The following is a 14,109-nucleotide window of genomic DNA, read 5'->3' as shown; positions in this document are numbered from 1 at the left end:
ATGGAATTCTATAACTAATATTAACTTATTTTATTTAGTGTGTAATTAATATTAAAAAAAATGTAGGTGAATAGGCATTGAATTTTTAAATATTAATTTTAGTTTTATTTATGAATTAAATTTTTATTTTAAAACTATTTTATTCTTGAATTTAATATTTTTTAATTTATAAAAAAATGAAGTACGATATAAAGAAAATTAAACAACATCTATATAATAGTAAGAATATGTGAATGGAATCATAGAAGTACAAAAGTCGATAGAGTAAATTCTCTATTTTTGTGTTATCATTAGACACATTAAAGTGATATTTGAATTAAATTTTTAAAGTTTGAATTTTCTAACTCCTATATAACTCCGAAAGTATATTAATGAGTTTTCTTCATATTCACATTTGTTTTTCTCCCATATGCTTATGATTTTACTTTTTGATGTTTTATTGGATAGTAGTTGCTTTTTTTTTTGAAAATGATAGTAGTTGCTGATAGTGACTAAGCATTTCAATGAAATATTTTTCAATACTAAACACAATCATCTTATTCAATTTTTATTTGTAAGTATAAGAATTCAACCCTAAAAAGAAAATAAGCCAAATATTCTTCAATTTTTGGTCTAGAAAATTTCATTAATAAAAAAATTGTAAATAATAAATCACTTATTATGAAAATTTAACTTGAAATTAGAAATTCTTTTGTCATATAATCATTCAAACAAAAATGCCTTCATGATAGATCTACATTCTAAGTGGACTTTTTCCAAAAGCATAAATTTTTATTCAATAAGAAGATAAAAATTGAGGAACAATTTTTCTTAATTTGACAAAGAAAGCTAAAATTTGACATAAAAATATATCTATCACACTGAACGAAACATACCTTCACAATTGACAAAGAAAGTCAAATAAAATGGCTGTCAACCTACAAAACAATCTTTAAAAAATTATCCGATGATAATTTAGATGTTAAATGATATGGATGAATAATTGGGTCACTGAAAAGCAATTTTGCAGGTGCTTCCAGCCTCTAGAGGATGTTCACAAAAGCTTCTCCATGCCATATACCAAATTTCTTAAGGATGATAAATATACAATGGAAAGATTGAATCAAACTAAGATTAATGATATAAAAAAACTATATAAAAGATGAGAGTTCATAAACTTTAATCAGTTTGCTACCTCGAGATGTACAACTTTTTAATGGCTCTAACCAAGCCTAGGATAAGAAACTTCACATTGGTTACATTATACCTTCAAGAGTAGATCGACATCAACAATTGACCTCAGATAAGAAGATATTGACTTAACATCTTGGACTAGTTTTTGAACCAAGAAGAATGCATATTAGAAACATATTGACACGAAGATAGAAAAATAAATCACACAAAAATGAAATCGATAAACATGAACTTCTCATATTTTCTATGGTCGTAACATTAAAGATTTCAAGGTTTCAACCAAATTTAAGTCATTGTTCAGAAAATATTGACATCTTACATCCTTATAGAAAAATCTAGAAAAAATAAAGAACAAAACAGAACATGAACACTATCTAAAGACCACATTGATGTTCTGTACATGATTTACAAAACTTGAAACCTAAAACATAAGTTAGTAGCTCACCAATTTCACAGCAGCAAAACAAACCCTGCATTGTGTTATGATTTTCTGTCACTGACAACTCTGGAGCTAAAAAATGTAGATGAAGTTAAAGAAAAGATGCAGACAAACCAAATAGATGAAGAGTATTTATACCTAAAGACTAAACCATGAAGGATATGAAAAGCCTAAAAAATCATCTTCCTCATTCCATTCATTGAATATTATTCATTTTAGAATTAATTGAAATTGGGAATAGGAGTTTTGGACAATGAAAAGTCATGAATAATTCATTTAGAAAAGTTGAAACAATTAGAATATTGAAAGGTCAAGAATTTTTTTAAAGTCATAAAATCATTTGTGTTAGCAAATTTTAAAATCAATTTCATAAGAGATGAATTAAAAATATATATTTTTTTAGAAAATGTATAAAAATATAAATAAATATTTAACTAGACAAATGGCGAAATTGGAAGGGAAAAATACATAAATTCTAAAAATTTAGAATAAATAAAAAACTATGTGCTAATAAAATAACATATTTGTATTACTAACAAAAATCACATAATAATTAAAAATATTTTTTTAAAATTAGTATGCATGCTTGTTAAAGCATTGTTGATTAATCTAATGGAATACGAAAAATCAATGTTATTAATATTCACACATTAATTAATATTTAAATTAAAAACGTTAAATTTATTAGGAATATAAACATGTATTACATTAAAGCAGTATGATAAATTTAATGAGATGGAATGCTAAAAATCACCTATGTGTAGATATAATAATTTGAAGAGTGTTCAAAACTTGTGGCCTAGATTGAAAGAGGATGTTAAGATCAAAACCAACGAACGGTCCTGATTGATTTCTAATTCAATAAGAAACATAATTACAGTAATGACCATGAAAAAATACAACAATGTGTAATAATAAAGTGAATTACAAAATTACCCTCTATGCTGCATGAACTTCTCTTTTATATATATTATTATAGATAGATAGATAGATTATAGATTATAGATAGATAGATTATAGATTATAGATAGATAGATTATAGATTATAGATAGATTATAGATATCATTTTGCTAAAAAAAAATTACTATACTTGCTGAACTTAATTTTAAAAAAAAAACATTTCCAAATCTCCATATAATATTGTAAATTAATTACATGTCGGCACAACGGGTGGGTAGCTAGATGAACATACCAAAAGGAAAAGAAAAATATGAGAATTAAGGCATGTTTGATTACTGTTTTGTAAAACAGTTTTTATTATTTTTAAGAAACTATTTTAATTTGTTGTTAAAATTCTTTTTAAAAAAAAAAACCGTTCGTCAAAACAATTTTAATTTAAAGTTTTTAAAACTGAAAAACCAAACATCTTATACCCTGTGTGGGATGGTTGAGTTTTAAGTTTTGAAAATTTAAGAAACAAATCTCGGTTTTAGTATTCAGTTTTCAATTTTTTAAAAACTATGTAATTGCTAGCACATTACCAATTACAACTTGATAAAACAATGTCTCCTTCAAAGCAACAATGGACTTCTCTTGAACAGGCAACCCCTCATAAAAAAAAAAAAAAGAAGAACATGTCAGCCCACCGAAAATTGAATAGAATCCCAGTGGTTTTCAGTTTTCCTTTTCAGCTTCAAAGCATATCACTCGAATTTTTTCCTTCTTCTGAAAAAATGTAAAAAGTTATTCCTCAAAACATTTTCTAAATTCAAAAAACTGAAAAGGAAATCAAACAAACCCTTACTATTATTACTATTTTCACCCCTATTTTCTAATCACACCACCCATATGTATTCTAACATTGAAGTTTTTAAGAGTTGAAAATTTCTGAAAATTATTTTATAGAAACTTAGGAGGATTATGTGATTAGAAGAAAGAGGCAGTGTAAAATGTAATATCCTAAAAATAGAAGTCGGCACAAACTTTTGTCTCTTTGGACTTATTATCCTTTGCAATAAATGAGACTCTGTTTGGCCATGGAGAGAACCAAGGGAAATGGCAGTTCTTTCATGAGGGCCACTAGTTCATAAATATAGAAGTTTTAAAGTGATTTCAGCCCACTCCCTCTTTCAATGGCCTTGGCACATGCCAAGAATGTGCAAAACTGGGAATACAGGGTCAACTTGAAAGAGGAAAATAGAGGCAAGTATTGTTGAAACTGGAAGTTTGATGATTGAAGATGCAAAGGGATGCAATACTTTTAGCAGGGTTATGCACGATAATAACTACACATGTTGGAGGAGCCAGAAGCTTAAAAAGAACAGCCATAAGGAATTTGGGAGTGTCTTCAGATAAATAATTTATAGGCACTTGTATAAAAAATGCTTATTTGTGAGCTTATTTGAGAATTTTGTTTAAATAACTTCGAAGAGATTATAAATAAACCTCAATATCTGACTCTGCTTTTCACAGATTTAGGTGTTCTTACTCCATCTGTTGTTAGTGATGAACTCATCCAGCTATACTTGTAGTCACAATTTTGCTCTGAATCTTGTAAAAGGTTGGCCTGAGTTCAAGATTGTGTATCTTAGGAAACAATTTTGTAATAAGTATGTGCATCAGCAAACTGTGATTACGGATAGTTCATGTTGTACTTGTTGAGCTTAAGTCTCTAAAGGCTTGTTTGGTTTACAAAAAAATAAATAACTATAAGCACTTGCCATTTGATGCATAACACACCCTTAGCAGTCTGAAAACAGCATTACTATTGATCCTAACACTAAAAAGGGAAAGACTGTGACTGTGACTGCTAGCAATAAAAGCAGGTTTCTAATTACTATTTGAAAACAGATGAAGATGGTCCATCATTACATACAAATACAACTGCAATCTCTATTGCAGCTGCTACAAGTAATTAAAGAGGAATAGCAAAATAGGTCATTAAATTGTACACAGAAAAATGGTACAAATCTCATTCATCTAAAGAAAAATTAAAGCCCTTTGCCTGAATCTTTTGTTGAGAACTATAATAGTAAAGTACAACTTAAAATGGTACAAGAATCTAGCTGTGAGAAGAGGCAGCAGGATTACCATTAGGTACCGACCCCAAAACTGCATTTCCCTCTTGATTGGCTTTGTCATCACTTGCATGGCGAACAAACTCCTCAGGGGTCAGGTGGGTCCCATGGCATGCACAGACTATCCTGATTTGGTTAGAGCTGTATCTGTAAGTAACACCAGATATTGTCCTTCCATTTGGGCCTGAACCTGAGGTGGATACCCAAGGCAGATTTGGATAGGAACCACCTCCGCCAAATTTCACATCTGCAGCAAGACCTGGCTTAATATTTGAAAAATCAACAGCGGAGCCTTCTCCTTTTGGCTGGTCTGATACATCTTTGGCCCTGAGGTTGGTGCTACTTCCTTTTACGTCTTCATGTTGTGAAGAGGAGCCATCTTCAGTGACGCGCTGTTTTCCATCTCCTTTGAGTCGTTCTAGCGGCCTTCCCTCATATGGCACAGCCTCAGATATATTGTTTGACATCATGTGTAGAGAAGCTGTAACCACATAACAACGGCATAATGTCATTCCCGATCAAAATTCAGTAAGCATCATACTATAAATAGAGTTCATTGTAATTATTACAATAATGTATCGAACTGAAAAACAAACTTTTGTAACACATAAACTTTTCTGACACAGATGGCTCCAACTCAAATTGATATGCAAGTCTTCCATCCGTCTAAGAATATTTGGTTCAATTTATCAATCTTGTGGGTGTGGCTATGATGAATAGTATAATGTATACACAATCCAAGACATTTGAACAGTTTATCAATCTGACATACAGATCTTGGAAGTTCAAGCAAGGAAAATTGATTATTTAAGAATATCTTCCATCCAAATAACAATTACCTGGGTTAGTTGGACCTCTCCCAACAAAGGAAGGGTGTAACTGTTGAGGGCGAGAACCCAAACCCCATGAGCTATCCTTATCCAACATGGGAAGCTGAACAGGAGGATATCCAAACATAGCTGGCAAGTTCCCATTATTCACAGATTGGGCTCCTGTGCGGTCACCAGTAGCTGTAGACATCATATGCATCATTCCAGGAATTTGAGGGCTTGGTGCCCCGACAGAGTTGGACTCTTTAACTGGAGAAGGGTAAGGCATATTCATATTAATAGGTTGAACAGAGAAGGAAGCACCATAAGTCATGTTTGCATGTTTAAAATCTTTTTCTGATGACCCAATAAATCTCTTCTGCCCATTAAAATCAGTGGCATTGGAGTCAGCAACTCCACGAACCTCTTTTGGAGCATCACTAGTAGCACCAACTCTGATGAATCCTTTGGAACCATCACTATGGTGTGAGAGAGGCCTGGAGGTGGAGTTCTCAGCTTCAGAATCAGCCACATCTTCATTTTCTGCAGTTGAGCCATCTTCTGTTACAGAAATGTGAGATGTTCTTGTCCTGTCATGTAAATCAGTATGATGAACATCGCTGTCATGCTTCTTTTGATTACGTATCTCATCGAAAGATATTTTCCGCTTACTTACTGTTTCCAACCGTTTATCTTCCTCGATTTCAATAGGTCTACTACTGTTTGCACCCAGAAATCCTCTCGCATTTAAATTCAAAGAGGTATTATCTTCTTTAACCTTTGAAAGGTCACTAAAGAAATTCTCCTCAGGCTTTGAAGACTCATTTCTTCGAGTGCCAGTGATTGAATCTGGCTTATCGGTATCAAATATGCTCTTAAAGTCATCAGCCATCTTGTTCCCTTTACCAACTTCTTCTGCTCTAAGATCCAAGGAGCTACCATTCTTATTTTTCGGCTTGACTGATGAGCTACCACAAGATAAACCCAAACTGAGCTCAAGCCCACCATCATCTTCCATGTTGTAATAAAATGACCACTATCAAAATTCAAAACAAATCAAACAGCTTGATCGCCGTATCCTCTATACAACTCGCTATATAAGTCCACCTATTTACCATAAGTAACCATCCACAAAAATCTGCATTCAGTGAATCAGTTTGATGTCAAACAAGGCAAGGCAAGCCATATCAATTGTATAGCACAGATTCATATAAGGAAAATATTAACATCATCATGGTTTTCATCTAAAATATCAGACATAAAAATTAAAAACGAATAACTCGTTGCAATCTCTATACCCAAGGACAGGTCACAGGTCAGATTCCATTAAAAATAAATTATGGTTTTGAAATTGTGGCTGCAGTAATACTGCAGTTGCTGAAGGCTTCCCTGGAGCATCATACACCATCCAGGGTCTGCTTAAAATAATAATAATAATAACAACAACAATCCAGAATCCACCAAAACCCAATAAAAAATTATTTCCTTATTGAACATAACATAACAGACTATGAAATTTACTACAGATTAGAAGAACTAGTAAATAACCAAAATAGACTCAGAAAAACAACAAATTCAGCAAATTTATAAGGTGCTAGGGTGTGAAACTGTGAATCAGGTCAAAACCTGGCCTCACTCCTGATCCAGATCTCCCCACCCCCTCTCTCAACTGATTTGAACAACTTTATACTGCCACCACAGTCTGGAGTTGCCCAAAGCTACAAGATAGAGCAAATCAGTAGCAACATGAGCATGCTCTATTTCTCATCAATTTTGAAACTTTCCTATCTCAATTCGTTGCTTGAAGATTAAGAAAAAATGGGTAAAGCTCCGATCGGAGTTTCAGGGCTTAATCTGTGAGGTGCATGATTGGGGGAAAACATGATGTAAAAGATATATCAAATAAAAAAACAAAATTAGGGTTTCAGATGGCAGTGATTGGAGAGTGATGAAGATCAATAGGTAAGAGAAGGAGATACCTGAATTTGGGAAGAGGAAGGAATGATCAAACCCTAGGTCAAGTCATCTCTCTGCAGAGATCAGTGGAAGATTGAGACTAGGATATGAGCAAATAAGAAAAGTGAGTAAATGCTTAAAAGGATAATATTTATTTTTTGGAAAAAAATAAAAAAAAAACTAGAATTACAAATTTCTCTCTTTTTTTTTTACATCGGAAAGATAAACTACAAAAATTGTGAGTTAATTTCCAAATCAATCTTTTAAAACTATTTAATATCAATTTTATTGATGACATATTTTTTTTGACAGTATATTGATGACATATTTGATATCATTTTTAACGTAAGATTTTACATACAATTTTTTTATTTTGTTATATAGAAAATACCTATAATCATTAAAAAAAACCTTTGTCATCGTACATCTTAATGATATTACACACATTTGACTTTTATTAATCATTCTAATGTCATTAAAAATTATTAAATTTTAAATTTATACAGTAGTTATTTTTGCAAAAATTCACAATCAACTTTTTTTAATTATTCTAATGTCATTAATAACTATTAAATGCGATATTAATACATTCATTAATTTCGAAAATATAGAATTATTTAATATTTAAATTACTAAAAAATCAGAAAATATAAATATGACATCATCTACCTACTAATTATAGGTTGAGAGAGAAAGCTTATGGAGAAAGACATAGAATGAGGGAGGTGACACTCGTCGGAGTTGTCACTCTTTGGTTTCAGAAATAGTATATAGCATAGGACTAGGAAATATTATCAGTAAAATAGATTAGGGCATTTGTTTTGCATTTTCATTACTACTTTTCTAATTGTACTAGCATCACCCGAATTCCATTAATGTCGCTTTTAAATTCGTAAAATTTGAAAGATTTTTAGTGTTTTTTCGGTTCCCACTTTAAAAGTGTCTCGCGTTTGTGCCGCACTTTCAAGTGAAAAAATGACGCACTTTCAAGTGTGTATCTCACTTGAAAATACGTTCTGTCATACAAACAGATGATTGAGAAGTGAGAATTATTAAACATAACTAAAATGACTTGGAATGTTGATTTGTCCTTAAATTATAAACAAGATTGTAATATTACAATATTACAAATCACTATTACAAATTATTCTTGTCAGCAGTAAGATATATGATTTCATGGCTCTTTAATGAGTTTTGTTGTCCAAGAATTTCTTGATATTGAGCCATGCGATCCAAGTATGGTGTCTCCCCAACAAGAGTTGTTTCAGCACAATGAATTGTCATCTAGTTGTTATAGTTTAAATATTAGTCAATTCACATTATTACCAATTAGTTGTTTGACTCAATTGACAAAAGGGCTTATTTTGCCACCCCAAGTTCTTTGAATCCTCTCCCTAACTTGACTAGCGTTTTCCACAACAACATTTAACAGTCATGCCACCTCTGTTAGTAGATCAAAATTGGCGGATGGACTAACTCGACCGACATTTGGCACTTTCACATACTACATAAAGCATTTTAAAAAGTTTAAGGACAAAGGTGATAAAACATGACACATTCAGGGACCAACTTGAGCATTCACCCCTTTTAACTTATTTGGCAAAATAATTCTTCACCTCCTCCTTCACAACATTCAATTCCTCTTGCTAACACTCCATTATTTCCCATTTTGCAACTCAACGGCCTTCTTTGTGTAGATCATTTAATTTTATCACCAATTCCTTCAATTTTCAATTCAGATCCCCCCAAAACTCCCAAATCCACTGCTTCAGTTTTGACTACATAATCTGAAGCTTTTCCTTTAGCACGTAGGCTCTCTATCATTGTATTTGAATACCGTGCCAAGTTTCCTCCACAAAGCCTGTGAACCTTGGATTTTGGAACCAACAATATAGGACACGGAATGGCCTCAACACCTTATTCAAGTTTGACATTCCAAGCAAGAGGGGAAGTGATATGAAAATTCACTATTTAGGACCTCTTAGATGAAACCTGGCCCTTGCTAGACAACCATGTTACAAACACCAACACCTCCTCCAATCTACTCATTACATGGACGCTTGGTCTTAACCAAGTGAACTTTCTCCCAATCGAAAGCATATCTAAGTCTTCCATGTCTTCAATGAAATAGGTAAAGTCCCCAGTTTCTCACTTGTGTGTATATGAATTAGCACTAGCTCAATAGCTCCCCTCCTATCATTAAAAGATATTACTGCATTAAAGTCTCCTAGAATGTCTATGCCCCCACAACCGTCTGTTTTCATCCTTGTCACATGGAGCATATACATTTGTAGTGATTCACTCTGCTTCTTGATCTAGCCACTTGCCTTCAGATCAATGACCGACTCAGTTTTTTTTAGTAGAAAATCTAAACAGAAAAACCTACAAAACTAACAATTCCATAACTAGTATGTCCTCAATCTAGGTTGAAGATTATCAAAAATAGAAAGGTCACATTGTAACAAAAATAAATTAAAATAACTATCTATCAATAAAATTTCAAAAAAAAACTATCTATCAATAATAATATTTATTAAAAATATTGAATTAAAATAAAAAATTTAATTTAATTTTTATATTTAAAATATTGAAATACAGGTGCAATTTATGATAACTTGATAGTTTAATTTAAGATAAATACAAACTAGATCAACATGATCAACTTATCTGAATTCTTACTTTGAAATCTAAATCATCTACATAGTTTTACAGAAACACAAACTAGATCAACATCTTCTGAATTTTGATTTTTCATATCTAAATCATCTAAATCACAAATCTATATCGTTATCATTCCATATAATTTCATCTTCAAGTTTGTTATTCTACATTTTATTTTTCCACCACCTTCACTGTGTACACTGATTACACCCTTCGATGGCTTCTTCTTCAATTCGTCCCTCCTATTCTTCATTCACGTTACCCTCTCTCCATTCCTGCAACACTTCTCAAAAGCTCTCTTTTTTTCATCTGGGTAGCGGTGAGTGAATCCATCCTCTCTCTGTCGCTGATCCTTTTGCAAAAAATCCCATAATTGTTTCTTTTTCATGCACCCTTTTGATCATTATACCCAATTCAAATATTGTTTTTTTTCAATTATTTCCAGAATAGAATTGTGCTAGTTTATCAATTAGATTGCATTTGTCATTATTTTGGCATTTGTTTTCCATCATGTATTGGCATTGTCATGAATTAAGATTGTTTCTGGGTTGTAATGCAGTTGTTAGACATTCCCAATTCAAAAATTGTTTTACTTTAATTATTTTCCATGATAGAATTGTGCTAGTTTTTCCAATATGTATTGACATTACATAATAAGGGGTATGTGACAATTTCATGAACTGATCTGGGTTGTTACTTGTTATGCAGGTATTAGACATTCCCATAATTTTGGCCTGAAATCATCGAGGTCGTCGTTGAGAAATGATGGTCGCGGCATGAGGGTGATGGCGGCATCTGGGAACCTTTCCCTGGCTGCTACACAGGAAAATGCTCTAGAATGGGCCAAACTGGACAGGAGAAAAATGCTTCATGTTGTATATCGTGTTGGGGACTTGGACAAGAGCATAAAGTACTAAAATTCAATTGGTTAGGATTAGAAATTAATTTATCCCTACCATAGTCATTCTCATGGAAAAATTAATTCTTTTTGGTGATTTCAGATTTTATAGAGAGTGCCTGGGAATGAAGGTGCTCAGAAGACAAGACAATCCAGATGATAGATATACTAATGTATTTCTTGGATATGGGCATGAGCATTCACACTTTTCTATTGAACTTACATATAGTAAGAGTCTGAATAACTTGTTTCATTCCTGATAATTGCAGACCTTTGCATTAACTAAAGAGAAGTGCTAGCCACATACTCTCTTACACACTTTATATCATTGGTCTATTTAAAAATTAAAAAACATCAATATGTTTCTCTCACTTATTAAAAAATGTTCTGATTTCTTAATTGAGTTAGTCTTTTCAACATTCCTGAGCAGTGGAAACTCTTCTGCTAATACTGATTTTGTTTTCACAATGTTTCAGATTATGGGATTGACAGCTATGACATTGGAACTGGATTCGGCCATTTTGGTCTTGCACTTGATGATGTTAGTTTGCCAAACTTCTATGCATAAATCATTTATAAACATATTTCCCTTCTCTAACTTTATTCTTTACTTGTGACATTTGTTTTTGTCTATGAACTATTCTAGTTGTATCTTGTTATTTTCTTAGGCATGGATTGGAGATGCAGTTCTAGTTATTACATAGGATTTCCTAAACTGTTAATTAACCAATGTATTTGATGGAATTTCATGAAATCGGTTGTTGTTCTGTGTGTTGCGATTATGATATTTAATTTCAATGTCATCTACATAACCAAGAGCTATGAATTTTTGAAACTTGAAACCCAGTTTGATCATTATTGAAAATTATATCTTGTATTTGGTATCAAAGCTTTCATATATGATTTTAGAACTAATTCTTACTCCAAAGTTGCAATTAAGGATTTTTTTTCTTTCTCGTTCGGTTGGTGTTCTGTGTGTTGGAATTATGATATCTAACTTTAGTGTGATATGCAGCATAACCAATAACTACGAAATTTTGGAAAACCATATTAATCTTTATAAATGAATATTAGGATTTGAAACTTGAAACCTGATTTGATGATTATTGAAAATTATATCTTACATTTCGTTGTCTTTTTAATCATCTATTAGATTAAGAGAATAGTCAATATTGCAAGATTAAGGGGTGGCAAAGTAATTAGAGAACCTGGTCCTGACGAAGGAGGAAGCTCCAATATTGCATTTATTGAAGATCCTGATGGTTATCAATTTCAACTTTTGGAAAGGTCTCCCTCTCGTGAGCCCTTGTGCCAAGTAATGCTTCGGGTTGGTGATCTTGATCGGTCTATAAAATTTTATGAGAAGGTGAGGTTCAATGCAATTTTATGTTGTTTTACACTCTTCTTATTTTCTTTCACAACATTAAACTGTTTGTGTGATTTCTTTCTGTTTAGGCTTTTGGTATGGACCTACATCGTAAGCGAGATTATCCAGAATCAAAGGTATCTGGGCTTCCTTCTTGTTATCTATTTTAGCACTGAAATATTTTTTGCAACTAATATGCTAAACTCTCAACAATTAAGATAATCAGCATTTAGGGTGTATATTCAAATTGGGGGCTCTAATGCCTAAGTTTTTAGACTACACTGCACTGTCTATGTACCCTGTTTCCTTCAAAGTTATCTGTGAATAGGATAGCTTGATCAGCAAACGAGTATTCAACTAATAGGAGAAGCACCTTGCATAAAGAAATTTCTGTGTTCTAATATAATTATGAACTTGTAGCCCTATCAATCTTCTTTCAATTTATTTACTCATTTTTATGAAAAAAATTGCATCTTCAACTGACTTATGCGGGTATAGTATTCCAATTTATGGTTCTTTTTTATTATATGTACCATCTATTGTGCTTTCGAACTTTAAGCCATGTTTAAAATTCTCTGGTTTAATCTTGCTTGCTTTGTTGGCACAGAAATTGTTAACCATGATCTTATTTGATATATTGGGCATGTGATCGCCTCTGCTTCATATGTCATATTTTGATGGCTTTTCTTCTCTTTTTGACAGTGTACCATTGCAGTGCTGGGTTATGGTCCTGAAGAAAAATCTCCTGTTCTGGCATTGACTTACAACTATGGAGTCACAAAATATGATTTAGGAGATGCTTATGCGCAGGTAGACAGAAGCTCCTCTCTTTTTTTACTTTTCATATTATTTGAATCTCTTAAAGTGGTTTCCATTACTCCAATTATGATATTAAATCTTATTTTCTGTATTAAAGAAATAGTGGAGTCTTCATATGATATTTTTTGTTAAACACAATTTCATTGTCAATAATATCCCACAAAATTTGATTATATGTGCCTATTGTCTTCATATGAGATTTTTGTTGAAATGTTTGCTACCTTTTGTTTCTCTATTAATTGTTTCTTGTCTTTCATTTAAGATGATTTCTTATACTTGTTCTCTTTTCTCTTCCTCCCTTTTACAGTTAACAATAGGCACAGATAATGTGTACAAAACTGCAGAAGCAATTAAACTTGCTGGAGGCACGATTACCCGGGAACCTGGACCGATACCTGGTAGGGACACGCATATTACAGTTTGCGAGGATCCCGATGGTTGGAAGACGGTATGGCTCCGTGGACATTTTCAGTTTGTTTGTTTATTCAGTTCTGGTAATGAAAGTTTGTGACTAATTTGTTCTCTCCACCTCTAATGTACAGGTGTTTGTAGATAATGTTGATTTTCTTAAGGAGTTGGATAGGTGATCATGGCAATTTTTTGAGACTTGACTTCAGGGCTCTGGTGAAGAAATGGTAGTCTTTGTTGTAGCTGTTTGCTTCGGGAATGAATGTATCATACTCAAATCCATTTTTGTAGATGATGAAATAATGCCTAAATAGATTGACCTTTGCAGCAAATTTCTGTAGTTTTATTCATATTGACCATGACACTGATTTTTGTTGAATAGTAAGAATTTTATCAACTGTTTCAGAGTTTTATCATGGCACATATTGTTTATCTTTGCAACAGTAAACATTGTTTTGGATTCACAATCACAACAAATGACATTATCCACAAATGTTTTGGATTTAGAAAAATAAGAACTAAAAAAAGTCCTATCCAAATAGACCAAATGTATGAGTATTTG

The 14,109-nt window shown here is 32.3% G+C and overlaps 2 protein-coding genes across 3 annotated transcripts; one reads left to right on the top strand and one right to left on the bottom strand.

Annotated features, from left to right (window-relative positions):
- Positions 1–4,360: 4,360 nt before the first annotated feature.
- LOC130739001 (ninja-family protein mc410) lies at positions 4,361–7,528 on the bottom strand. Of its 2 annotated transcripts, XM_057591198.1 has the most exons (4): positions 7,419–7,508; positions 7,066–7,157; positions 5,470–6,577; positions 4,361–5,111 (listed from the first exon to the last, which is right to left on the bottom strand). In XM_057591198.1, exons 3-4 carry the CDS (start codon positions 6,455–6,457, stop codon positions 4,615–4,617), a joined length of 1,485 nt encoding a protein of 494 aa, XP_057447181.1. In that variant the 5' UTR covers positions 6,458–6,577; positions 7,066–7,157; positions 7,419–7,508; the 3' UTR covers positions 4,361–4,614. The 2 variants fall into 2 exon arrangements, with proteins under 2 accessions (XP_057447181.1, XP_057447182.1); XM_057591199.1 differs by lacking the exon at positions 7,066–7,157 and having other exon boundaries at positions 7,419–7,528.
- Positions 7,529–10,772: 3,244 nt separating this feature from the next.
- Positions 10,773–13,898, top strand: LOC130735582 (probable lactoylglutathione lyase, chloroplastic). The gene is made up of 8 exons (XM_057587518.1): positions 10,773–10,966; positions 11,058–11,182; positions 11,431–11,495; positions 12,108–12,320; positions 12,410–12,457; positions 13,023–13,130; positions 13,447–13,587; positions 13,682–13,898. Exons 1-8 carry the CDS (start codon positions 10,833–10,835, stop codon positions 13,724–13,726), a joined length of 879 nt encoding a protein of 292 aa, XP_057443501.1. The 5' UTR covers positions 10,773–10,832; the 3' UTR covers positions 13,727–13,898.
- The last annotated feature ends 211 nt before the right edge of the window (positions 13,899–14,109 follow it).

This window comes from Lotus japonicus, chromosome 2 (assembly GCF_012489685.1).
Source record: "Lotus japonicus ecotype B-129 chromosome 2, LjGifu_v1.2".
NCBI classification, from domain to species: domain Eukaryota; kingdom Viridiplantae; phylum Streptophyta; class Magnoliopsida; order Fabales; family Fabaceae; genus Lotus; species Lotus japonicus.
Note: the sequence above shows the minus strand (reverse complement) of the source record. Positions and strands in the feature narration are given on the sequence as shown.

What these genes read in the sequence shown, in the direction of transcription:
- LOC130739001 (XM_057591199.1), bottom strand. Translation starts at nt 6,457, where the DNA reads ATGGAAGATGATGGTGGGCTTGAGCTCAGTTTGGGTTTATCTTGTGGT. An exon ending in GAGAGGTCCAACTAACCCAG is followed by an intron (nt 5,112 to 5,469) that starts GTAATTGTTATT and finishes ATGTGGTTACAG; the next exon opens with CTTCTCTACACATGATGTCA.
- LOC130735582 (XM_057587518.1), top strand. Translation starts at nt 10,833, where the DNA reads ATGAGGGTGATGGCGGCATCTGGGAACCTTTCCCTGGCTGCTACACAG. An exon ending in TAGGAGATGCTTATGCGCAG is followed by an intron (nt 13,131 to 13,446) that starts GTAGACAGAAGC and finishes TCCCTTTTACAG; the next exon opens with TTAACAATAGGCACAGATAA. An exon ending in ATCCCGATGGTTGGAAGACG is followed by an intron (nt 13,588 to 13,681) that starts GTATGGCTCCGT and finishes TCTAATGTACAG; the next exon opens with GTGTTTGTAGATAATGTTGA.